The sequence below is a fragment of the Poeciliopsis prolifica genome, unplaced genomic scaffold (genome assembly GCF_027474105.1).
Source record: "Poeciliopsis prolifica strain line A6 unplaced genomic scaffold, Auburn_PproV2 SCAFFOLD018, whole genome shotgun sequence".
In the NCBI taxonomy this organism is placed as follows: Eukaryota; Metazoa; Chordata; class Actinopteri; order Cyprinodontiformes; family Poeciliidae; genus Poeciliopsis; species Poeciliopsis prolifica.
The window spans coordinates 7,829,365-7,856,361 of record NW_026562393.1 but is presented as its reverse complement, the minus strand read 5'-3'; the positions used below and the strand labels follow the sequence as shown (position 1 = coordinate 7,856,361).

The window sequence follows — 26,997 nt, the reverse complement described above, 5'->3', positions numbered from 1 at the left end:
AGGAGGGCCTTCTTTATGAAAAGTGTAGCTTTTATTCATAAAATGTATCTGATTTGGTCTGGACCAGCAGAATTGTGAATGTCCAAACATTTTGAACTTGGAAGAGACTAATCATGTAGGTTAAAATCACCAATTAATGCTCTTAATCGCTAATAATTATCTTGTTATGCTTGTTTCTGAATAATCGCTGCTCTCACTGAGTGACATGGCTGCCCATTTTTTTTATCATAATCACCCATTTTCACAACGTCTTGTGCTTCTGTTCTGGTGATTTGGACATGTCACATCAAGTCATGTTCATCTCTACCTGAACGTTATGGGTTGACATTAGACTGTCAAATCTCTTCCTGAAGACTTGGCTGGTTTAATTTGTTGCCATCCAAAGGAAACAATAGTTTTTGAAGGTTTGCCTTAAATATATCCAACTGCTTGCTATCAATTAAGGTTATTTAGCAAAAAAAAATAAAAAAAAACATATTTTTGATGGTCTGATAGACGAACGCATAAAAAATACAGAAACCAGATGTAAAAAGAATGTTTTTAAACTATTTATTTGTGGAGGCTGTTCAACATTTGAAATAGCAACTATGACTGCAAAACTATGCATTTTATTTTAATGTCAGATAAGAATCAGTGGTTCTTGTTATGCTACCTATAGCATGACACATAGCTTCTGAGCGTTAAAAGAATTTTACTTTCAAAGTAAAAGCACACATTTCAACATGTTATAATTGATTTCTCAACCATTTATTCAGTTTAATGGTTAACAAATTTCTGGTGGTTTAGCACAATATGTAACAGATTTAGGAACAGGCTTAAATGCTCTGGATAAACCATGAAGATTTTAATTTACAGACAGATGAATTGGATGTTTATCTCGTAGCACAACATGTAAGATCATAAAATAATGTTTGTGACTTCAGAAGGTCCCATCAGTTTCTTAAACACTTTCTGTAACTATTAAAAAAAATGCACATAGTAACGCTTCACATATAACCACACAATTCAATAATTCATACTGCAAGTCTTTTTGCTTGGATTATTGTGAATAGCACATACTGATTCACTTTACAGGTATAACCATGTTTACTTTTAATAACACTGTTGCACAAATCACTGGCTTTAGCAATGCAAAACTGTGCAGTGAGGAAAAAAAATAAATGATCAGACAACACACAAACACTTCTTGAAATCAATAAAATGCGCAAACGTTAAAAACGCCAATGTTCAAAATGAATAAAAAGTAACAGTTTGTTTATTTAATCACTACTCATCTGCAGAATACCACACTATAGAGACATACAGTAAAAACAGGACAGCTGCAATGACATAAAAAACTGTAAAAGCCTTGTTTATTTTCTGTGCAGTTCTGGTCCAATAACCCACTTTATCCTCTTCCTGTCTGCCACTGAGAAGAGTTATTGATTTCTTGACTGCTCCAAGCTCATCTGACATCTTTTCGAGTGCAATGAAGACTTCTGTATCAACGCCCTTGATGCCCTGCAGACATGTTTGTCATAAAACTCATATATGAACATCATTCAGAAAGGTGCTACTTTTAAAGTTCTTACCTCTTTTACAATAGAAAGCCTTCCATCAGCTGAGTGTTTGTCAACAGATGCACAGTTGCTACGATTCTTAATTCCTGGAAAATGAAGCACATTTTGTTCAGGCTTGATCATTTGAATCAAAGCAGAACATGACTGAGTGAACATTTGAACTGATTAAAGTTTGATCTCACCAGTAAAACATGTGTGTGAGTTGGTCAGTTTCTCCTCCTGATCTTCAATTGGGTCTCCTGACTTTTCCTGTTCATTGTCCAGCCACGCATCTCTATTAATTAGATGAATCACCAAAATAGTTTCCAACAGGCTGAGCAGCATTAGAGCAAAAGTCCCAATGCAATAAACCGCTGAGGGAGAGCAAACAGATAATAAACATATGTTGCTCCGGCATGTTAAAAGCAGATATTTATATACAGCAAGTATAAATACAAATCCACATTTTTCCCACTACCTGAAGTTAAATCAGATCAAATCTCTCTTCTTTTTGGCATAGTTAGAATTACCAAAACTATTTACATTTAATAGAACAATTCTGAAAAGAGCATTTTTTCTAGGTCTTCATCTGTAACGTTCTTTGACTTCAGATGTTTACATGCTTTGTTACATTTTGAGTATAAACAGGGGATGCTATTATCGCCTGGTGACAGCATGATGTTGTGGGGCTGCTTTGCTGCAGGAGGAATTGGTGCACTTCCTAAAATGGATGGCATCAAGACCTGAAGACCTGGCATCTGAAAAACCTGAAGGGGAATGAAAGAGTAAGGCAACAACAAACCTGACAGACCAGAACTTCAGCAAACTATTATGATTATAAGGCCCTCTGATAAGGAAATCTGATAAGTTTCACCCAAGACATACAATTTAAAGTAGGTCTGACCAAATGTATGCAAGCTTCAGAATTTGAAGAAAGTTACAAAAACTCATCCTTAATAAGCTTTTTGACATTTAGCAAATCTAAACAATTTTAGGATTTCTAACTAAGCTAAAAGAAGAAAAGTTTGGTCTGATTTAACTTCAGACCAGTGAACAAAAATGTGATTGTGTCTTTTTATATAAACATCTGGTTTCAGCTGTATTTGTAAAAGAAAAAATGCTAAACCTATTAAGGGAATCTTATCCGAAGAAGATGGAAGAATGTCATTGAGAATGAGCTGCATCACTGTGACGGCAAGCAGAATGGTGATTTTGAAGCCAATCTTCTCACCACCGGTGTCTGACATCAGGAGGGAGGCGAAGTCCAGACACAGGAAGAAAAGGACAGGCACCAAGAAGTTTGCAATGTAGAGAGCAGACCTCCGCTTCATGTTTATCTGAAAAAATGTAGGAGAAATTAATTTCTTTCCATTCTGCAAAAACATAATATATACAATGTGAGAAAGCATTTGAAGCAGACCAATTTATAGAGAGAAGCCAGAAAAGACAACACATTCAGTGATCACCAGTTCAGAGCCATTTGATGGGGTAAAATTGCATCATGTATTGACTATAAAGCTGCAATAACTTTTATATAAATATGTTCTTGCATATTTGTTGAAACTGGCACTATATGTTGACAGTGTAATATGTGATCTGTGAAAAAAATCGAGCTTCTCTGCCTCCTGCTTGTGGTCCTGCTGCCATTTGCAGAAATACACCAAAACAAATGGCCAGAAACAACCAGTCAGAGCAAGGAGGAGGGCCTTAGCACTGCCAGTCAAGCTCCTGTATGCACTGTTCACCTCACACCCTCCCAGTCAGTGCGTACAAGCGCTGGCTGTGCAAATAGTGAAGAAACAAGTTATTGCTTACTTATCGGCGCATTCATGACGGGCTCCCCTGTGGAGGTGGAGCTTTTGGCCCAGCAGAGAGAAAAGGGGAAGGTATGAACATCATACACATGAGTGTGATTAACAGCTCTAAAACCTTCCTCCTGGCTCCCACAGAAAAACAACCAATTTGTCTTATACAATAAATTTGTCTGGACTTAAATTCATGCAAATATGAAGGGAAAAAATACATTAAGACATTACGCTGAACTGTTAGAAATACTTACTGTGTAAACAATCATTGTTTGATTGAAGCCAAAATGGTTGACGGTTTTCCTTGTGACTGTCATGCTGAGAAACAGCCACTCATACTGCGACTCCATAGCTTTTCGAGACCACTCTGAGATCTCCGAATTGTTCTTGTAGTAAAATAACTTTATCTCTTCATCTGAGTCAGAAAAATAGACAAACCAAAACGGCTTTATAGATTTCTCCCATCATGTTATCATAGAAAATTAACTTGTGGAATATTTCTTTTGGTATGCAAAAGAAATATTCTTTTGCATGGAAGAATGTCATTGTCATTTGGTATGCAAAAGAAATATTCTTTTGCATACCAAAAAAAATATTGGTATGCAAAAACCAATATTGCATACTTCAGTTTATAGATTAACTGACAATCTATAAAGTCAGTTAATACATGTTTACCTGAGTGCATAATGGACTTGAAGGAGAGGTTGCAGCTCTGAACGTCGAATGGGAATTTGTAAACACGCATCTTGCATGTGCTGATCACCACCTGGTCATTTCTGAATTCAACCCAGCCGTAGTTCCTGATGTTGAGATTAGGACTTGGAGAGGCTTTGTCCTGCTCTGTCCTACAGAACAATAAATACAGACAATGATCTTCAAATTAAGCCACTGTGGTGTGTCTCAGTTAAACAATTAGACAATGTTGCTCGTTTTTACCAAGTGCTTTGGTTGGAAGCAAAAATATAATTTTAATGTTATAGTGGATTCGTTGGAATTTGAGTTAGCAGAATTTTATAACATGATTTTCTCTAATGGACTCGATTTTGGCTTGATTATTTTTGTTCAGTGCCATCTGTTTAGGAATGTGAGCAAATATGAACTGAATACCAACTTACATCTCCTCAATAGTCATATCTGGCATCCACAAATATTTAGTGGGGACTAAGATATGTGTGGTTCCACAGAATTGCTCCGGGTCCCACCAGATGTGCTCATTGTCCCATCTCTACTTAGGAGAAAGATGAGGTTGATGTTACAAATAAGAGACGTAGGGATAGAGAATACTTTTTTTTTAAGTACCAAGAAAAGTCTAGTTTAAATTAAAATTTAAAAAAAACAATCTTCACAAAATTGGCAAATGTGTAAGGTAAGTTAAACTCACCAAGTAAATCCAAATATATGCAATGAAAGTCTGGTCACTTTCTCTCTATGAAGAAAGGAAAAAAGTTGAGTGATTTTTATTCTTTTTTCCATTAGCAAAATAGGATCCGACATTTAACAACAACTACATGAAAAAGCGCTTAAATCATAAAAAACTTTATCAGCCTGTCCAGCCTTAGAAGTGATCAGGTTCTCAAAGAAAAGAAAAAAATAAAATTCAGTGGAAAATACTTCCTCTTAAGTCAAAAGTTTGATGATATATAATACTTAAACAATAAGTAATGTTACTGTTATCAGTCCTATATTCATTTATACAGTATCACAAACCTCTACGAAATCTGGAAAAGTACATCTGTTATGATTATTTATACCAAGCATTGCTGGACATTTTAAAAACTTACCACATCTAGAATAGCATAAATCCTCATGTCTAGAAGTACCCACGTCAAATGACTTTGGTGTTTAACGGGCCGACCCACAGTGTACTTGTCACTGTCCTGGGTCAGATTCAGGTGGTTCAGAACAGCCTGAGTGCTGCATTCTTCTCGAGAATGAACCTCATGTTCTGAAATTACAGGAAGCATGAAAGAGTTCACTTCTTATCAAAAACAATAATGAAATGTTGACTTTCACTCCTGTTTTAACTTTTGGAGAAAACTTCACTGTTTTCTCCATCGTGGTTGTTACGACTTGTCAAAATTACTTAGTTTGAACAAAAATGATTACATACCAATGTTTTGAAGTATATTTAAAGTTTCAGTATTTATAGTCAAGCAGTTTGTCAGTAAATCTAAACTAAACCAGATTTCTATAAAATATGGATTTTTAACAAAACTGCATAGAAACAGATAAGCTGGTTGTTGAAGTAATTATTTGCCAAATTTTGCATCCTAAAATAGCGTAGACAGAACTTTATATATATTTATATGTTATAATATCCACTTACCTCGAATTTGCTCAAAGACCAGCTTCATATTTTCTATGCTTGGGTTCTCCATTAAATTTATATCTATACTTGCTGAAAAAAAGAGGATAGTGTTTTTTCTCAGTAAAAACACAGATAAACTTTAAAATAATACAGAAATGTTCCATCATGTTATATGCACTTCTGTAAATAAAATTCATGAAAACATATTTACTTTATTCCCACATTATATTTGGTATTCACAGCTCATTACATGCCATATGTCATTGTCAAATTATACAAATCGTCCCTCTCTATTTTATTATTGTGATTGTTGAATAATTTTCTGTAAAACATGAAATAACATATTTATTGAATTATTCAGGAATTCTTTTGTCTCCACAAATGGGTGTAAATTTGCTTAAAGATTAAAAACAGACTCTCCTTTCAGGAGATTATTAACATTCCCCAAAATAGTTTTTAGCTTTAGACAATGTGAGTAACAACAATAAGATCATTAATTATGAGAGCAAACAGTACACTGGGTTTGGTTTTTAAATTTATCCAATTTTAAGCGATTTAAGTCATTGAGTTTGGTACCAGGCATTAACAGCAAGGGTTCATCAAAGTCTGGATCAGAGGTATTTCCACCTGACAGAAAGAGAGACACAATAACACACAATAATAAAGAATAATAAACAATATTACAGGATAAAATCTGTGTTAATATAAAGAATATATTCTTATATAGTTTAGTTTACATAGTTTTTACATAGAATATATTCTTTATATTCTTTATATAGTTTGTGCAGAATGTTAGTAAATCCACCCATCAATTCTACATCACTGCTTATCTCTGTATTTTAAACTGCATTAGATCTAAACACTGATGTTTTTAATTATTTACAACTACCTCTCTCAATGACTTACAGATAGTGAAGGGAATAATGCATATAATCATTTGAATTTTCTGTTTTCTTTTGTAACTGCTATAAAAGTAACCCTGAACTATTAAAATAAATACCTTGATTTTCAATGTTTCTTCTCAAAAGTTATGACAAGCATACCTTTATTAAAGTAAATTATTTTGTTAAACATAGCAAACAATGCTTCCTCTACTCACTCCTTCCAAAATAAATAACTCCTTTCAGGTGATACAATTCTAGAAACTCTAAAAACGTGAACATTGCTATGAAATTTGTCACAAACTTTACAATAAAATCCAAAAATTACATCACATATTTACCTCTATACATTAATTTTGCTTACCTGCAAGGAGAAACAGAGTAAAGAATCCTTCCAGAATCATGTTTGTGAGGCTGTTGAGTTTCTCTGTTGACTGAGTGAAAATGTTTCTTGTTGCTTTTGTGTCACTGCCCTGCCTGTACTGGAGGGATGGCAGGGCGTAAATTACATTACGCCGTTTATTTAATTGAAGGATCTGCATTTGGTGCAGTGATTTTGAGTTTTTTGAGTCTGGTGTATGTTTTCAAAACTAACACAATAATTTAATCAATCATTCAGCATTTAATGACAATGAGATTAAGGAAACAGGAAACATTTGTTACCACAAGAAAAGAAGAACATTCCAGAAAACGTTTCTTACATAAAATCACAATTAAAAACTATATTGATCTTCTAATCTAAATAATAAGTACTAATATTTGTACCAAGATTAAATAGTTATGCAAAATAACCAACTGTTTATTGTTTTTGTGTGTGTGTGTGTGTGTGTGTGTGTGTGTGTGTGTGTGTGTGTGTGTGTGTGTGTGTGTGTGTGTGTGTGTGTGTGTGTGTGTGTGTGGTTGTACTACATTGAAGAGCTAAGTGCTCCAGTAAACACCAACTTCCACATTAGGTTTTTTTAATAGCAGGATGTGGGAAAACAAAGCTTTTAGATGAACATAATATTTTTTTACCATAACAAGATGTCAGAAACAAAACCTAAGTTTATAGAAGTAAAAGAGAATGGGATGTATCGCAAATGTGTTAATGTTTGTGTGTGTGTACATGAAGATAGATAGATAGATAGATAGATAGATAGATAGATAGATAGATAGATAGATAGATAGATAGATAGATAGATAGATAGATAGATAGATAGATAGATAGATAGATAGACAGACAGACAGACAGACAGACAGACAGACAGACAGACAGACAGACAGATAGATAGATAGATAGATAGATAGATAGATAGATAGATAGATAGATAGATAGATAGATAGATAGATAGATAGATAGATAGATAGATAGACAGATAGACAGACAGACAGACAGATAGACAGATAGACAGATAGACAGATAGATAGATAGATAGATAGATAGATAGATAGATAGATAGATAGATAGATAGATAGATAGATAGATAGATAGATAGATAGATAGATAGATAGACAGACAGACAGACAGACAGACAGACAGACAGACAGACAGATAGATAGATAGATAGATAGATAGATAGATAGATAGATAGATAGATAGATAGATAGATAGATAGATAGACAGACAGACAGACAGACAGACAGACAGACAGACAGACAGACAGACAGACAGACAGACAGACAGACAGACAGACAGACAGACAGATAGATAGATAGATAGATAGATAGATAGATAGATAGATAGATAGATAGATAGATAGATAGATAGATAGATAGATAGATAGATAGGCTCTATATGCTCTATAAGTTGATGTTGAATCAGTTATAAATCTTGCATAAACTTCTGAATATTGTGAATACTTGTTTTTTTTTTTTTGTATTATATTTCCTAATTTGAGTGTCGATTTTGACAATCAGTCGTACATCTGTTTATCCTCTGACTTTTCAAAGTGCTGCTGACTCTGACCACAATGAGAACTTATGAATTAATGCTCTCAGAAAGAAAGCATTGATGGTAAGTTGACAAGCCATAAATGCTGAGGGTGTTGGCCTCGTTTAGCAGTCATATCGACACAAAAAGCTCTGAATAGTTCAGAGAAGAGAAAGCTGCCCTCAGGTCAGAGCCATGGTTCTTGCATTCATCTGTCTTCTGCTCTTTGCAGGTAAGCTGAGTTTTGTTCTAGACTAGACACATGCTTCTTAATAATCAGAGGACATTGTACTTGTCTTCATTATGTAATAGAAGTGAGAGTTTTTCAAAATTAATTATGTTTGCTTCAACCACTAAAACTTCATCACAATGCAGGAGGAGTTTACTAAGAAATTTCTGGGACCTAACTTACAATAAAAAAAAGTTCAAAGGCCTCAAAGATTTAGATAATTCAATTTTTATTCTACTAATTATTTGTTCAAGTTTTTTTCACAAATATTTATTTCAAGACCAGCAATCAATTGTTGTTGAATGTCTACAAAAAGAGCAGGATCAGAAAAAAACAAGGTAGAAGATTTTCACCTTTTTCCTTCTGCTGTTCAGTTTGTGGAAGCAAATGTGATCGTTTCATTTTTGATTTTCATGGAACCTCAATGATGAAATTGGTTGTAAAGCAACTGGATGCACTCTGACCTTTGTAATATTTTGGTTTCTGGTTCTTTGGCTTGGTTTTTCAGGCTTGACCAACCAATCAAACGTGTTTTATTTCTGTGACCTATTTTCCAGCATTTAAAACACGATGACTGAATTTAACCCTCCTTAGCAAATTGCCAGTTTGGGGAGATTCTTGCAATAATGTCCTGTTTTTATATACAGGCTTAGAATATGCCTTGTTAACATATTCCTTCACTTTCTAGTTTGGAACATTTTTGTCAAGACTGGGTTTTTGGGTTTCTTTTTGCTTTTCATTTTATTTATCAATTATGTTTTAGTTCACTCTTTGATTTATTCTTCTTGATTATTGTCATTAATTCTTGTTAGATATTTCTCATTTTTGTGTTTCTTTATTTCAGTGTTCTTTAGTTCCTATTATTTTTAGATCAGTCTTGTTTCTGTTTGGTTCTTAGTTTCCCCTTATGTCTTTGTCTCTTTATAGTTTATTATGTTTCCTTTAGTCTTAGTGTTTCTTTATTATTAGAATAATTTCCAGTTCCTTGTGTTTCCCCCCTCACTCTATTTTGTGTTCCCCTGTATATATTCCCTGTTTCCTGGTGCCACCTTGTCCCAGCCTGACTCCTGCTCCAACTATTCACACCTGCAATCAGTTACCTCATCAAACCAGGCCCCTGGTTTCCACTCTTTACCTCCCAGTTCCTCTATTTCACCTGCAATTTTCCAGTTCATCACTTCCTTGATATGCTAGTCACCTTGCTGTACATTTGCATTCAACCACTATAGAAATATATTCTCTCTTTTTTTTTTTTCTTTGAAAATGAAGCGTAACATAAAATAACACTATATGATTTCTGTTGTCAGGTGGATTGACATCCAGTTTAGAAATACAAGATGATCTTGATCACCAGCTGAACTCTAATCAGAGTTACACAAATCTATCAGGTAAGAAATGTAATACAATGGATTTTCGATAATCTCTGAATGGCAGTTATTGTCATCAATGAATATTTTTACTGTAAGATTCATTGCAGCTATTTTGTTTCTTTGTATAAGTGAAGTTTTGATCAACTTGTCATCATCTGGTCAACATAAGAGCCTCTGTTACTGTTTTAGCCTCCTGCTTTAAAAAATTTATCGGAGTACAGATTAATATATTTTTTGCACCATTTAATCACAAAAAGTGTGATTATAAAATAATTTACAAATACATAATTTTATTTTTTGCTTGACAGATGGGAATACCACAAGTTATAATACGTCTGCTTATAATAACGAGACATCTGACGAGGAATTAGATGAAACTGGTAAGACCAAAATAATGTTTGAACACAAAGCTACAAAAAAACTATTTAGATATTACTAGATAACTTTGTTTTAAAATATTTTGGCCAACAGTTTTCATGTCAGAAGACCATTGTGTTGGTGACTTTTCAAAAACGGCGTTAAATTAACATAAACATCCCATTTATTATTCTGAATAATGAACACACAGCTGCTTATATGCTTGCATCCGTTTATTATTCCTCTGAAGAACAACATTGTAAAAACTTCAGGTTTAAGGTGACATTTTTCCCCACAGTGACACAAAATTAGTGGAATACTTTGGGTTTTTTTCTAGATTTTGATTAAAACCAAACATTGGAAACATTCTTTACATTGTCATCCTCCTTCCAGGTTAATCTGAAATTTGTTTGCTTTGCCTATGATTGGATTGTTGTCATTATAATCTTAAACAATGTTATTTGCATTTAAAGTTAATGTCCATCTATAACCCATTAGATTTTTTTTAATCTTTTACTGCTCTTTATCTGAATGAAACATGTTTTTAATATTCTTTCCAACTGATCTGTTGACAGTTAAAATTTTCTCATTTAGACACAGATTTTATTGAAGCAACACGGATTTTAATCCATCTGGATTTTGTCTGAAATATGGCTTGAATTTCATAAACACTGATGGAAATATGAGTTTTAAAATACTAAATGGATAATTATAACTTGATCTGAAATCTTTTAACATAATTTAAAACTAAGTCTTTAATGTAAAAGTATATTGGTAATGAGAAACCACAAGAATACTAGAACACAATTTTCTAATTTTACCAAACCTCTTCCCTTTCTGGTGAATTTGGTGCAGAATAATAGGCTTTCTGTTTTTGCAGGAACTAATTGTAGCTACCGGGATGTTCTGAAGTACCTGGACCTGGCCAAGGACAATGAAGCATTGACCATGAGCAGACCTGTTAGACACTATAAAGAGAAAACTGAAGTTTACATTGAAATGAGGATTTATGCCATTCTTGATTTGGTAAATTCTTGTCTAAAGTTGTCATTTTATTTTTGTTCAAATTCATTTTAGTTTGTTTAGCTTTGGAACAAAATTTTATTTTCATATAATTTTTTTTTAAGTCATGTTTACTGTGGTTCTCCTGTTGCCATTTTTAATGTGGAATATTAAGAAATGATTGCAAGATCTTAAGTTGTTGTTTGATAATAAAATCTGTATGCCAAATAATGACTATGGTGCATACACATTTAAGAATGTATTATTAGCTTCATGTAGAACAAGACCTACTATTAGTACTAAAATTAAAAGCACTAATTGCAATCTACTCTAAATGTCTAACAACTGATAATGGTTCTCTTTTTTCTTTTTTTTTTTTTTTTTTTTTTTTTTTTTTATTCAGAGAGAAGTTGACCAGTCCTTTATATCATATCTTTGGTTTCTTATGGTGAGTTTTCTCAGAAAACATGACAAATTAGCTGATGTTTGATTAGGAATCAAGACCATTGACTCCATTTTGTTTTTCTCTAACAAGGAGTGGGAAAATGACTATGTCTCCTGGAGTCCAGATGACTTTTGTGGACTTTCCAAAGTAGTGGTTCCACGTAAATCTTTGTGGATGCCTGATGTCATAATTGAAGAAATGTAAATCTGCTCATTTTATGTTTTAGGTTATTTGAGTGTTTTTCTGGCTTTGTCCACTGGTTTCTTATGTTTTATGTTTTTGCTTTACTTTTTTAGTTCAGTCTTTCTTATTTTGTTTATTCCTTGTCTAGTTTTTCTTTGTTGCAGTTAAGTTAATTGTATCTGTTCCCCTGTTTGTGTGCTCTCTCTCCTCACACCTTCAGAGAGAAGTTTTATTCAACTTCTCTCTGAATAAAAAAAACAATCAACCCAGACTATTGGTTCAGCATTCAATATTCAACTTACTCCTTGCTTTCTTCATTTGGATGGTTCTTTGTGTTGCTTTTTGTGTCCTCCTGGCTGTATTTTTCCCCAAAAAAATTATTTACTCTCCTCCTCTGCTGCTTTTGCATTTGGATCCATCGTCACAATTACATAAACATGATGTTAAATTTAAAACCTGGTACACTGAGGTATCTCAAACTGTGGCAAAGTGGAAGGTTCTTTCCTGCCACAGAACAAAATGAATGAATGAACAAAAAAAATTTATCCCAGCCATGAAGGCATTGAAACAGATTACAAACACAATATTTCTCTATTGGATTATACATTTAACCAATCACACAGTACATCATCGGACCAGTAGCATAAGTAGCATTTTGAGTGCGACTCCATAAGTGCACTGATTTTTTTTTTTTTTAAGTTTCTTTTTTTTTTTTTAACTTCTGTTTAGACATCAATTGTTTAACTTCAGTGATGCACAAACAAAATTTATGTAAACATTTCAGAAAGTCAAGTTATCTCAGTGTCTGAATGAGGCTATTGACCAAATGGTTTGAAGTAACATTGGACCTAACCTTTTTATTTTCTTACAGGACTGAAAAGGATAAAAACGTGCCGAGCCCCCTTGTCACCATTCATCATGAAGGCTGGGTGGAGTACAGAGATGATAAGTTTGTGATCAGCACCTGCAAAATGAACATTTTTAAATTCCCCTTTGACATTCAGAGCTGCGATATCACCTTTAAGTCGATCTCATACTCTGGTAAGCCTTGTTTACTTGTGCTTTAAAATATCAGCATTTTATGACCGTGTAGGTGTTGTATCAGACATGTGGTACCTAGGATTAGTGAGCTGTTAAGTCAACACGAAACAATGATTTTATCTGTATTTTAATTATTGTGGCAGTGGCAGCTACAAGTTTCCCTTCTGGTGTCGGCTGCTTGAAGCTGCAGAGCTTACTAATGTCAGCTTCCAGCAATTGTGGCATCTGCCATGGCTTCTGTGGCAGATTGATTTTTGAATATAAATATATTTTGAAAAAATAAAAATACAAGAATACAAATGCATATATATGTACATGCAGCCACCACTGATTTTGTGGCAGTTGCCATTAAAGCTGTTGTATTCACTGGCAGGTTACTGTCACTAAAGTAGTGGGATCTGCCACAAAGCCATGGCAGCTGTCACAGAAGCTGTTTTCAGATTAATTTGAATTGCGTAATCTCATATTTATTACTAAATCAATCTGATGTTTGTTTTTTCATCACAGATGAAGAGTTGCACTTTATCTTAAAAAAAGACAAAGCAGTGATCACAATGGACTCTCATAAGAATATCCGGATGCAGTACGAATGGAAGTTTCTCGATATCTCAGTCATTGAAAAAAATGGCGATAGCTTTTACACCAACCAAACAGTTGTTGCCTACACTGTAAGTATTTCAAAGACGGGTCACATAAGGTTTTCTATTTTATTCTGTTCTTCTATTTTACTTGCTCTGTGCTGAGCCAAGTCACGCTTTGTTTTCTACCTGATTTAGGATGATTTAAGAGTCAAATTCAGTTTGTCTCTCCCTGCAATAAAAGTGATCAGATCCGTCTGAAATGTTATTTTTAATTCATGAAGCAAATGATTTCATCCCTTCTGTTGCCAGGATCACAAAACATCCTCAGTGGATACTATACTGTAGAGAGACTGGATTTTGACAGACATGTGGAACAGCAATGCTTCCCCTACTAAAGCTGCAGTCTACATTAGCATCAGATTATCAATGGAAAATTGTTTACCTTTAGTAATTTGCATTCACTTTTATTGTTTAAAATAAGTTTTGATTGGGTGCGGGGGTGGCACAGTGGTAGAGCGTGCAACCCAGTTAGGGTCCCGGACCATTGACCTTTGTCACATGTTTTCCTCTTTTTTTCATAGCTCATGTTCCTGCCTGACAATTGTCAAAGGCTACTAGTGTTGACAAAGTTTCAAAAATAATAATAAATGAATAATTTTTACTAAAAAATTTTGCTGATCTTATTTTACCCATTTTAAAATAATCATACAGAAGTGATTTTAACCATGTAACATACCTCTTTACAGATAACCATGAAGAGAAAGTCTGCATTTTATGTGGTCAACTTTCTGCTGCCTGTCCTCTTCTTCTTGTGTCTGGACTTTGCCTCCCTCCTGATGCCGACTGGCAGTGGAGAGAAGATTAGTTTCAAGATCACGGTGCTACTTGCTGTTACAGTGATGCAGCTGATTCTCATTGAAATTCTACCTTTTACCTCAAGCAGGATTCCACTTATAGGTAAAAATCTCATAAGTCTCCAGGTAACAAGTAGTGACCTGCAGAGTTTTCCTACCCATTAAATCTTTTCTCATTTAGTTATGTCAAAGTTGTGCATAATTGCAATTGAGTTTTCAAAATTTCAAACATGCACAATTTTAAATGCATATGTAATCAATCTCAGGCTTCCCCATGCAAACATTCTGCAGGCAAAAGAGTTTCATTTTCAATTTCTTCCCTTTCTCAGTTATGTGCCTCTTTGCATGATAGAGCTAATAACACAATTAAATACAAATGCATTTATGGGAGACAAAATGTTAATAGATATAAATTTAGCTGTTTGACTTCCTAAGCTCTTCTATATTAAATGAACACTTAATCATTAACTCAAACGGCTACAAATTAAGTTTTAAAAAATGCACTTAAAAATTATGGATTTAAATTCAACCTGCATTTGTCTCAGAATGAACCAACATTCTCACCATACTGTGCTCTCTGTTCCTCCAAGTGATTTATTGCATTGGGGTTTTTGCTGTGATGCTGTTCAGCCTCATAGAGACCGTTTTCTTGAGTTATCTGATGGAAAAAGACTCATCATCCCTGGAAGGCAAGAAGGAGAGTGACATGCTTCGTAAGAACTAAGATATTCATAAAGATGAAATCAATTTTTACTGCTAACTAAGAGATTAGATTAAATTCAATCTAATCTAAATCTGATTGTAGTTTCTCATAATTTCTTAAACATTTCTTAATAGACAAACACAGATCATGAAGTTGTTGTGTTCACATTCAACTGTCTTCCATTTTCTTCCAGAAATAAAAGCTTCCTCCATTGCCTCCACCTGTGATGAGATGATCGATCAAACACCATCTATGTGCAAAGGGGTTAGTGTAATACAGCATTCAAGTTCCCATAACAGGAGTTTCTAAGCATGTAGTTTGTACAAAACAATTACATAATATTTTGTGTGTGACCCATTGTCTGATTTATAATTTATGGCTCTGATTCATGCAGGGCAGCAGCAGCCAGTTATTCCTGGCCATGGAGAAAGTCTCAGATGAGCTTGCAGAGATTAGAAAAATCGTCCTCAACAAAGAGTCTGAGGAGAAGAAGGATGGTTACTGGACCGGAGTCGCCAAGAAAATAGACAAGATTTTTTCCATTCTATATGTCTTGGCAGCCATTTTGTTTTTATCTGTCCTCTTCTCAGTGTGGGTCTCAAAAGCTTCCCAAAATGGTCCAGCCATTAAACTTGAGGACTGAGCAAACAACATATCCTCATCATGGATCTGCAGGTTCAGTTTGACTGAAATTGAAACTCAACAAATACAATTAGTGACGTCTTCTGGCTTCTACTGCTGCCACTTGCAGAAATAAACCGCTCTTCGTCAGAAACAACTATGAGGAGAGTCCATGTTCATACTGCATCCTGAAGTGATCCAAATCTGATTTTATTTATGTTTTTTTGGGGGGCAAGGGGAGGTTTATCTTTTTTCTTTTGACGTGGTCATTCACATTTCCAAATATATATGATTTATATGTAATTTTCAGTATGAACTGCAGACAACCTGCAATGGTCTTTCATGAGCAGCAGAGGGCGCAGTAGCAGCGTTTTCAGTGTTTTGTCAACCACCAGAAAAAGTCATGTTTGTGGAAGTAAACATGAATGCTAATGGTGAAGATGCAAAAACATTCATGCCTCTTAAATGCTTTTATCTTTTTCCGCAGTACAACAGCAAACTTTCTTCTTTTTTTTAATCTGTTGACAAAAAACTGTAAAGTGCAGCATGCACTTTTATTTCCTTTTGATCTGATACCCATCTGCAGCTGTTGCCTTTGTGGGTCACCTAATCTGTAAATAGTTAACCTGTGTTTAATGTAACCTCAGCATAAATACAACAGTTCTTTGCGAAGCTGCAACCTGGATGCTCCATCCACATGCTGAAGATTGGTGGTGGCAGAATTCTGCAGTTGGCTTGGGAATTTTTTTTTTTATTCAGCAGAGACGGTGAAATGAAGAGGAGTAGGGATAAATACAGAGCAGATTCTCAAAAAACTTGGACCTTTTGACCTTGGATGGAGGTTTTTTCTCTAGCAGGACAGCTACTGATAATGCACAGATGGAGTTACTGTGGAATAGTAGACAAATAAAAGCATGTTTAGATTAACAGTCAAGACCTTAAACATTAACATTTCTTATGCTTTCCATATAATCTAGATTTTGGAAGACATACCTTAAAATTTGTGATTGCAATTTATGGCTAAATGTATAAAAGTTAAACAGTGCAAGTCAAATTATTATTCTAATTTGACTTGCAATAGTCGATGTATATTATATGTATGTTAAGGTCATACATGACACCCAAATGTGTTTGCATGCATTATAACACTCAGCATAAGCATGTTTATTGAATAATAAAATAAGTCTCACTTACAGCAGTAAAGATGTTGTGCTTTCAAGGAGTAACTTATGTGAAACTGCTCACTGCATAAAACTGATTATATTTATGACTTGTGTGGTGTTTTTGTTATATGATTTAAAACATTATTTTAGGTAAGGTTTGGTAATTTAATTTGTATAGCACATTTTCAGCAACAAGGCAATTCAAAATGTTTTACATGAATTAAAAGGAAATACAAACAAAATAAGAAACAAAAGAAAAAACATCTAATAATGTTGTTCTAAAACTATATAATTTAGATAGTCCTGATCTGGGATACTAAATAAGTTTAAGTATCCTCTGGACTTTTATGAGTAAGTATCTTACTACTTAATATGCAAGCAGAGGATACAATGTGATGATTATCTGTTTTCAAAGGAAAAAGTTGATTTGTAATTACTGATAAGACCAAATAAAGAATATATCAGCTGTGTATCACTAGCCTTGTGGTCCTTGCAACTGCATGTATGTGTGTGTGCATTTGTGTTCTTAGGATGTTTATTGTACACATGAACTGTCGTTATATCTTAAATGCAGACAGGAAGCAATTTCACACATTATACCAGGGGGCAGGGGGTTATCATACAGAAAAGTGAGAAAATGCTGATGAATTCAAATACAACTGTAATATAGCTGTAATATGTACAATTACACTGAAAAGGAAACATGTTAGTGTGCTCACAGTCTTAATATAGTACTATTGTTCAGGTTTCAGTTTTAGCACTCAACTTTCTTTTTGTTTCCATCCACATTTTGATTCCTCAATATTTTTGTGAACTTGTAAAGTGAAGACATTTCTTGTTCACGGCTCTCATCAGGTGATCCCACAGATTTTATGTCAGATTTAGCTCTGTACTAAATCTGACACCTTCGAACTGTAAATTTCATTTAATGAGACCACATTTGTGTTGAGTTGGATCTATGCTTGAACCCATCTTACTATTGAAAAACAAAATCCTTTTTTCTTTCTTTCAACACTAGACATGCATTCGCTCTATATATGTAATGTCAAAAACACATCCAGTATTAACCAGAAATTATGTTGTAAAGGACACCCCCATAAAAATAACTTTTAAATGCACAAACATGCTTTGAAAGATATGAAAATTGTGACTAAAGTTCTGGCTGTAGTAATATAATATCCATTGCTCTGGTCGCAGTGTTTCCATTACAAATGTTTCTCTATATTCTGCTAACATCCAAAAACATGTAAATAAACATGCAATGTCATTAAAAATGATCTCAACTGTTCTATGAAATATATTCAGCCATTGCACTATTTCTCTATGGAGGACCAAAACTGACATAAGAAATAAAAGCAAAAGAAATGCAGATATTTTGTTTTGTCTTTTTCTTAAACAAGCCCTCCTTTTGTCATTGCCTCCTCTCGTTTTTCTGCTTTCCCTTTTTCTACTTCTCCTTTTTCTGCTTTCCCTTTTTCTACTTCTTTTTCTGCTTTCCCTTTTTCTACTTCTTTTTCTACTTCTCCTTTTTCTACTTCTCCTTTTTCTGCTTTCCCTTTTTCTACTTCTCCTTTTTCTCTTTTCCTTTTTCTGCTTCTCCATGTGCATCTTTATGTTAATGAGAAGACCTGCCTTCTATGTCCAGCCCCTTTACTAAAAAGCTTTGGAACCAAAGTTGTAGCATAGAACGTTGTGGGGCTTTCACGTCTTGTGCAGTCGCTCTGTTTCATCTTTACAGGCCACAGACCAAATGGTCACCAGAACCACCAGGACTGATCTATGGATGCATAACAACATTTATTTTGACAATAATCGAGAACTATGCAAGTTTTATCTACACTTTTCTACCTGAGGATGAACATCTAATTCAGGAAAAACCCGCAGGGTGAGATTTCCATTTCACGCTGCCAAGCAACCAGCATTCTGGCTCTATTTTCACTTGAAACTATGATACAATACCAAAGATGACTGGTGTTCATTTGTCACCAAAACTTCACCAAATTTAATCAGATCAAATTATTTTATACCAATAATTTTGTTTTCTGAAAATCCAAAGTTTTTGAACTTGGTCACATTTTTAGTGTAGATGTTATCCATCCGGTTTAAGCAGGCAGCAGGACAATCAAATATACATATAAAAATTCAACTTTTAGATAAATATTTCAGAAGCACATATTACTGGTGTGACAGAATTGCTTTAGGTTACTGAAAAATCACATAAATCATGCTACCGTAATAATCTAATAAAGTTACAATGGATCAGAATGGGATCTATTGTGCAGCCGAAAGTATTTGATTTTTGCATATCTGTAAAGTGAATTTGTTTTAACCTGAAGTACTCATTTATTTTAACAGCTTTATTTCACATGTTATTTTACTGTGCTAGTTTGTTATAGTTTCAGCAAACTATAACTTCAAAATGAATTAATGACTTATAAGGGAGGAGTGGACATTTGATAATTATTAAGACTGTTTCCTCTTTCTTTTCTGCTACTGAATTAAATGTTTTTTCAGCTGAACAACTTCTGTTTAATGTGCTTTAATATGGGACAGATATATTAATTGGGTTATAATAAGTACAACAAAATCAGGATGCAGTTATTCAGATGAATGCTGCCTTGGATTATGGCTACATACGGTAAATGAAGACCTGAATTGTTTTATGCAGTGACAATGGAATCACTTTGCCACTCTAAGAAAATGAGAACCAGGAAAAGGCTGGCCACTAGAACGTAAAGAAAAAAGAAAGCTTTGTCAACTCGTGTAGCCACTCTGTTCCAGTAGCCACTCATCTCCTCGTCTTTGTTGGACTTGAAGAGCAGAGTCAACGTCTTCTCCATCGCCCTCAGCTCATCTGAAATCCTCTCCAGGGTGTAGCACTCCCCCAGCAGTTTGCTGCTTCTGTCCTGAAAAAGAAATTTAATAAATCAGTTTACAGAAGGACGGATCTCTTTTGCACTTTTGGTTTTGGTGCACTGATAATGACTGACTACTGACCTCTTTGGCACCAGGAAGGGTCTCACCGGTTTCACTAGAAGACATGTTGTAGATAAATCCACCTGAAGTCCAGTCTTGTGATTCTGAAAGAGAGTTTCTAAATTAATCCTGAAAATTAATACTAAATGGCACAGCAAAAACGTTAAATTTCACCAAGTATTTTTGGTCTCGTTTCTTGTGCAAATATCCAAAACCAACTTTCAAGGAACTTTTCAGCAAGATAGGAGCTTGTTTTCAGTCATAATTTCTTATTATTGATTTAAAAAAAAATACTAGTTCCAACGGCAGATTATTTAACATTAACAAGAGAAAAATGTCTTATTTTATGTAAAATACTCTTACAGTGGATCTATTTTTTTTTTTTTATCAATAGAAATTATTGACTTTAAACAAGCTCTTATATCTAAACTAGACCAAAATTATTTGGTAAGATTTTTTTGTTTTCTTTTTGTTTGTTTTTTGCAGTAAAAAAGTAAAAAAAATAAAAAATAAAAACTTTTACTAACTGATCATAAACAAAATTATTGTACTATAATTAGGGTCACATTGAATGTAACTAAAATTATGTATGGATTGTTTTTATTATATAACATGTAACTTGGAGCTGTTTTTGAAGTGTCTTTAGAAAACAGTTGGTGTCATTTATAGTAATTAAAACAGACTGTGATAAATTGAACTTTATGGCGTTTTATCTTCCTGAGTGCTATTACAGCAGATTTCCTAAGGAGGGCAGCAGACGCACCATTTTTCAAAAGCAGCAGTTTTTATTACGATGCTGGACATTTTCATTGTTTTCATTCTGACCTGTTTGTTTGTTTTTTTTTCACTAGAAAAATACTTTATTCTAAAAGATGTTATTCTTTTATAAAGAATAAATAAATTCACACGAAGTTTCCAAATGAGGTTGCTTGTTTTTGCTTCTCTAAAATTGAGAAATTAACTGAAATAACAAAACAAATTGTAAAATCTTAATTGTTTCACCAGCAAGACATGCAAAGCTTTGAATCTGTGATTTTAATGTTGATTATTTTTAATAATTTTATTGTGTTCAGCATGTTCCATTAATCCTTAAATAAGGTTTTTTTTTTTTTTTTGCTTTAAAATAATGGTAATGTTTTAAAAATTGCAAATATTCTTATAAAATATTCAGGAAGTATTTATTAATGGAATTTTATTTGTGTTATTAATAAACCCATGAAGATGTTTATTATGTTAATAATTGCTTATAAAAGAGGTGACATATTAATATTTAGACCAATAATGGCCAGAAACTATGTAATGTAGAGGAGATTTTTCATCTATTTCACTCAGTATCACATTTTAAATTTAGAGGTTGAGAAATGGAGTTTACTTTCAGAGAAGAAGCTTTAAATGTTAAGATGCAGACAAATAACTAATAACTTCAAAAAATATCCCAGTTTCCCTGTATCTGGACAAATTTAATCTCCTATCTGTGTAGCAGCTGTGAAAGTTGCCTTTGTTGGAATTGATGGATTCCTGGACTATGCATCCCTCTCTCTCTGTATTTTGGGAGCTTTTCTGCCTCAGATACATCACGAAAATTGTCTCCAGCAGGCTGAGCATCATCAGAGCAAAAATCCCGATGCAGTAACCGGCTGAAAAGGAATCAGACAGGACAAAATTAATTAAGCCAGGTCGCGTTTCCCGCACAAAAGGAGCAGATTTATCCTACCTATGAGTGGGACTCTGTCAGAGGAGGAAGGCAGAATTTCATTGAGAATGAGCTGCAACACTGTAATGGCCAGCAGCACAGTGACTTTAAAGCTGAGCTTCTCTCCACCGTAATCAGAGATCATGAAGGAGGCCAAGTCCAAACACAAGAAGAAGAGAACCGGCAGCAGGAAGTTGACAATGTACAGCAGAGACCTCCTCTTCATCGTGATCTGGGAAACAAGATTTAGATTAATATTCAGCAAAAGCAGAAAATTGACCTTTAGACAAAGTTTTACCAAAGTTTTGCTTCTTGAAAGCTGTTTTTTAGGGCATTTACTATAGAAATCTTCTGAGATTTAAAATGAGTTAAATCCCTTTCTAAGGGTCATGCAGCTTTAAAAGTGTGGAAAACATAAACACGAGACTTCAGTGAAAATGTAATTTTTTGCATAGTTTAAATACAGAACATGATAAAGGTCATTCATTGCTAAAGCAGAATAAGGAAAGGAAATTTCACTTTTCCAGGCAGTAATCGGAAAAGTGTGCATGTAACACTAATGATACTTACAGTATAAATGACGAGATCTTGATCAGTTGAAATGGTAGCGTTGTTTGTAGTGACGATCATGTTGATGAACAGCCACTCATACTGAGTCCGCATCACTTCCCGAGACCACTCTGTGGCTTCTGAAGAGTTGTCACTGGGCTGCAGGCGGATCTCTTTGACTGAAAAAGAGAAGAAATGCTGTAAAAGTTGTCCTGGATTTTTCCCACAAAAACCTTTAAATGTCTCTCTAGCGCTTGCTTTTGGGAAATATACTTGTTTTTATTCCACTTATTTACGTCATTATGCATTTTTTAGCAAAGCTAACATCATCAGAACCTGAAATATTCAGGTTTCAGCAACCTGAATATTTCTAATCAGAATTTCCTGTTAAGCTTCCTTGGCTATATATCTGTTCTCCACATCAGCTTGCTCGTTAATTTCATTTACCCTCTTGATTACACATTTAACATGAAGAAATTAGAAAAGAGGGAAGCATAAACATACAAAGAAGCAGTCGATTACTGCAGTCAGGTAATGTTGATGCCAGTCAACAGTTGTTTTCTGTCAAGACTGTCTTTCCAGCTTAACATTTCACATGTGGAAAACGTTCATAGATATGTTGGAAACGTGTTCTCACCCGTGTGTATGATGGACTTGAAGGTGAGGTCGCAGCTCTGAATGTCAAAAGGAAACTTGTATATATGCATCCTGCAGGTGCTCACTAACACCTGGTCATTCTGAACTTCAACGTCTCCTTTGTTGTTGATGGTGAGGTAAGGACTGGGAGGGGCTTTGTCTTTCTCTGTCCTGCATAAATTAAAAAGACAAACAAATTAAATGATTATGGAGGTTTGAACATTTTGGGATTTACACATGCAATGGATAATAAATAGTCACAGGTTCTAAGCTTTATAATAAGCAATAAATTCCCTTATTTAATATGTGATTTTGCAGACATTAAAAAATTTAAACAGAAACAAAACCTTTATGGAGGATTTTTGCAGAGATCTTTCTAGTAAAGTTTTTGAAGATTCTGCTTGTCCATTTTTCCTAATAAAATATCCTGCGCTGTCACCATGTATGAATACATTAATTCACAATAGCTGTCATCCTCTCTGTCTTATTTTCTCCACAGGGTGCGCCCTTAATGCGTTCTTAATTCCTGTCACCTCGAGCATCTCATTTATCCCAGCTGCTGAGCCTCCAGTACAGCAGCCCTCACTGTCTCTGGAACAGCCTTTTTCTCCTGCACTATCATTATCTTTTCCAGGATTTTGTGAGCAGCGCCATCATCAGAACATGAGTTTCCATCGTCCTCAGATCAAACTTTTTCTGCAAATTGTTTGTCCTATGTTCCTGGTCCAAGATAGATTGTAAAGTGAAACACTTTTTACAGTGGAGCAAACAAAATAATCATTCTGTTTCATACTTATACAGACCAACAATGACTGTGAGCTTTACCAGCCAATCAGTGTATTTACCTCTTTTATCTTTTTATCAGTTTCCTGTGAATAAATGGGTTAGCTGGTTAGCTTAGCCTATTATTCTGTCCTGCAAGATTACAAGCCTGCACTGTACCACTTCCTGGAAAATTAGAAGTTCACAATCTTCCACCAAATGTTTATAGTTGCTCTCAAGTTGCAGAAACTACCTTATGTTTAAATCTTAAGAGATAAACATTTAGCATTTAGTAGCACATGTGAGATTCAGAAAGGCATGTTATATTTAATTAAAAGTTGTTTTTTTAATCAGCCTAAAGATTAGACATGGCAAAGTGTGAGGGCCTCTTGATGTCTCTACACCACATACAGCATTACACTAATTTACATATGAACCCTTACATTTCTTCAATCGTAAGATCTGGTTTCCATAAAAGTTCAGTAGGTATAGAAACATTATCAATTCCACAAAACTGATCGGGATCCCACGAAATGTATTCGTTGTTCCACCTCTGAAAAGAAAAATAAAGAAAAAGAGCACAGTGTTAAAGACAAATTTCTCAGTAAATGAGCGTTTCCATTCTAACAAATGGTTGATTTGTCCAGAAGAACTCACTATGACAGTCCACACATAAGGAATAAATTTCTGGTCTTTTTCAACCTGCACAGAAAAAATGTGAAAATCACAACATAATGCACAGTCCATCAACACACAGTGCGATGTGTAGATTAAAATAACATTACTGGGCATTAACTCAGTCACAAACAGGAAGCGTTTCCACTCAGTTTCTCTAATGAACTGTAAATCGTCTTCTGCATTATCATAGTTAATATTAATGTATGGCTCATCCACAAGATTCCTTCTGAGGAAAGTTGTTATGTACTTGAGGATAACTGTAGTGTTCTAGAAAATGTTGGAGAAACTTTTAAAAGCAGCCTGGTCTGTCAAGATTTAGGTGCAATTTTAAAAATAACATTTCTGCTTTTAGAATAACTAGATAAATAAAGAGTTTCTAAACAATTTTGAGCATTTAATTCCCTAAATAGTTCAGATGAGCTCAGCAAAAGTCAATACAGCTTTGGAAGAAAGAAACTGAACTGGAGGCAGCTTTTGCCTCAGGATTTCAAAACACTTAAAAACTAAGCTTTACTGGAAGGAATGGTGAGGTGTTGTTTGTGATCATAAAGTTTCTCAGTTGAGAACATGTCTTTATTTAGAGTTTTTCTGTCATAGAATGTCTGGAAATCTCTAGACATAATGTTGTTTCAAGAAGTCACCTTTTTTAAAAAAAATTTACACCATGATTTGCTGCCCCTGTGGCTCATTTTTAAGCTGTGCCTGAGCTAAATGAAGGAGAGGCCATCAGTTATCAAAAATGAAGCATAAACTGGTTTGTGGAGAAAAGCAACTATATATATTGTATATTTACATATATAAAAAAATCCAAAGTAGTGTCATTAGTGTTGTTCTTTTAAGCTATTTTGTCACCTGCATGTATTAATCACACTGGGTTCACAATCTTGGGAATAAAGAATCCCTGTGGAAGGTGCTGGTCTACTAGGTATCCTTATTGTAGCCTACAACTCATTATCTCATGAGCTAATGAGCTCATTATTACTCTTCTCTGGAGATAAAAAACATAGTTTTTGGCTCCATTCCCTGCTGCCTTGTGTCTGCCTTTGTTTTCTTTCACAGCTTTTCTTTATTTTGCATTTTTCTATATTTTTCACATGTTAATGTGTAAAGACTTTTGAAAAAAAAAAAAAAGTAATACCTATCAGATATTAAAAATAATTGTTTACTTACCACATCTAGGATGGCATAGAGCAGAACTTCCAGTGACACTAGTGTGGGATTTTTGTAATTTTTGACGGGGCGGGTCATGGAGAACAACTCGTTGCTACGTGACAGGTTTAAATAGTTCAAAACATCCTGATAACTGCAGTTCTCCTCAGAATTAATCTCATCTGCAGACGATAAACACAGGGAAACATTTTTCAAAAACAGCCATCACATTTTGTCAATCTTTAATGAGATTGATTTAATTTTGACTACAAAGTGCATTAGCGCCGGTGTGGTTTGTATTCATTGCTACTGAATTTATGATGAGGAGATCAAAAACACTGGTTCACAGATACATGTAGTAATTACTAAAATTGATTGTGGGCATTAAGTGGCCATTATGAGACCATTGTTGACACCATTGTAGAGTTTCATGAAAGCAATCACTAATCATTTAGTAATGTCAATGTGTATCCCAGGAAAAGTTATGTCTTTATCTCTCAAAGATGTTCGAGATTATATAAGCAATGGATTATTTTGTAGTTTAATAAATGATTAAATACTATATACAAACAAAAAAGCTATCAGCGAATTAACTCACAATTATTGCAGCAGCACTACCAAGCAGACAACATTTGTTAACAATTGTTAAAAAGCATTTCCTGAAAAGATTTTAAATCCACATTTCACCACTTTTTAACAATAATTTAAAACTCATTTCACTGAATATTGCTGAGACTTACCAGAGATAAGGAGCAGAAAAAGGAAACCAACCAGCATCTTGACTTCCTCATGCGTATTTGTCCTTTCAGCGTCTCTTTGGAGTTGATGATCGCATGGTGTAGTACTGGAAATGGGCGGTTCAAGTCACAACTGTAGCTGGAGGTCTGGTGTATTTTTTGTGTTTTTTTCTTGTTGTTTTTTGCTGTTTTTTTCATATCCTCATGAATCTGATATCAGATAGAGGCCACACCCACATGTCCTGCATGAATGTATTAATTTACTTATAGATCAAGTTGCAAAGGAAATGGAAACATGTCCCGATGGCATATTAGATATTCAGCCTGGATTGTTTTCTTTCTTTTGGTGAAAAATTCCCAAAGCAAAACATTTAAGATTCTGTAGAACTAGATTGTAATTGAGTCGGTTTCCCAAAGCTTTTGCTGTAACCAAATGTTATGTAAAGGCTGATTTGTTAACTGGTTGGCACCATAATTCAGAAGTCTGTTAATGCAAGTAGATCAATGACAAAGAGTCGCTGCAAAAAATTCAGACTCTTCTTAATGTTCTTGTCTTGAAAAGTATGAATTCTTTCCTTTCCAAATTTGAAAAGTGAATAAGATAAGATTAAAATATATTTACTCATTTAAACATGTTTCATAGTTTATATTCATGTAATATTTGTAAAATACAAAATGAAACAGAACCATTTTGATATCCATAAATGTTTGGTTAGTTGTGCATTTGAAGCTCAACACCCTTCACATATTTTCACTTTTGTAGGAAACACAGCAAATATGTTGACTACACTCTAAATGTCCTGAATCTATGAAACAGGAGTGCAACA

The 26,997-nt window shown here is 34.3% G+C and overlaps 3 protein-coding genes across 3 annotated transcripts; 1 reads left to right on the top strand and 2 right to left on the bottom strand.

Annotated features, from left to right (window-relative positions):
- Window positions 1–783: 783 nt before the first annotated feature.
- On the bottom strand, window positions 784–15,153 carry LOC129368182 (5-hydroxytryptamine receptor 3E-like). The gene is made up of 15 exons (XM_055043048.1): window positions 15,068–15,153; window positions 14,386–14,492; window positions 12,881–12,991; window positions 6,897–7,014; window positions 6,228–6,278; window positions 5,670–5,741; window positions 5,125–5,288; window positions 4,725–4,769; window positions 4,459–4,568; window positions 4,019–4,188; window positions 3,598–3,758; window positions 2,665–2,875; window positions 1,742–1,912; window positions 1,572–1,645; window positions 784–1,500 (listed from the first exon to the last, which is right to left on the bottom strand). The coding sequence occupies exons 4-15, from the start codon at window positions 6,934–6,936 to the stop codon at window positions 1,267–1,269; spliced, it is 1,503 nt and encodes a 500-aa protein (XP_054899023.1). The 5' UTR covers window positions 6,937–7,014; window positions 12,881–12,991; window positions 14,386–14,492; window positions 15,068–15,153; the 3' UTR covers window positions 784–1,266.
- LOC129368183 (5-hydroxytryptamine receptor 3A-like) lies at window positions 8,583–17,460 on the top strand. The gene is made up of 12 exons (XM_055043049.1): window positions 8,583–8,673; window positions 9,978–10,058; window positions 10,349–10,420; window positions 11,278–11,423; window positions 11,803–11,847; window positions 11,935–12,044; window positions 12,899–13,068; window positions 13,576–13,736; window positions 14,396–14,606; window positions 15,094–15,216; window positions 15,400–15,470; window positions 15,601–17,460. The coding sequence occupies exons 1-12, from the start codon at window positions 8,637–8,639 to the stop codon at window positions 15,847–15,849; spliced, it is 1,476 nt and encodes a 491-aa protein (XP_054899024.1). The 5' UTR covers window positions 8,583–8,636; the 3' UTR covers window positions 15,850–17,460.
- LOC129368184 (5-hydroxytryptamine receptor 3A-like) lies at window positions 17,449–26,391 on the bottom strand. Its single transcript, XM_055043050.1, has 10 exons — window positions 26,174–26,391; window positions 25,455–25,615; window positions 24,264–24,308; window positions 24,050–24,159; window positions 22,846–23,015; window positions 22,230–22,387; window positions 21,681–21,891; window positions 21,463–21,603; window positions 19,988–20,070; window positions 17,449–19,896 (listed from the first exon to the last, which is right to left on the bottom strand). Exons 1-10 carry the CDS (start codon window positions 26,208–26,210, stop codon window positions 19,651–19,653), a joined length of 1,362 nt encoding a protein of 453 aa, XP_054899025.1. The 5' UTR covers window positions 26,211–26,391; the 3' UTR covers window positions 17,449–19,650.
- Between the last annotated feature and the right edge of the window lie 606 nt (window positions 26,392–26,997).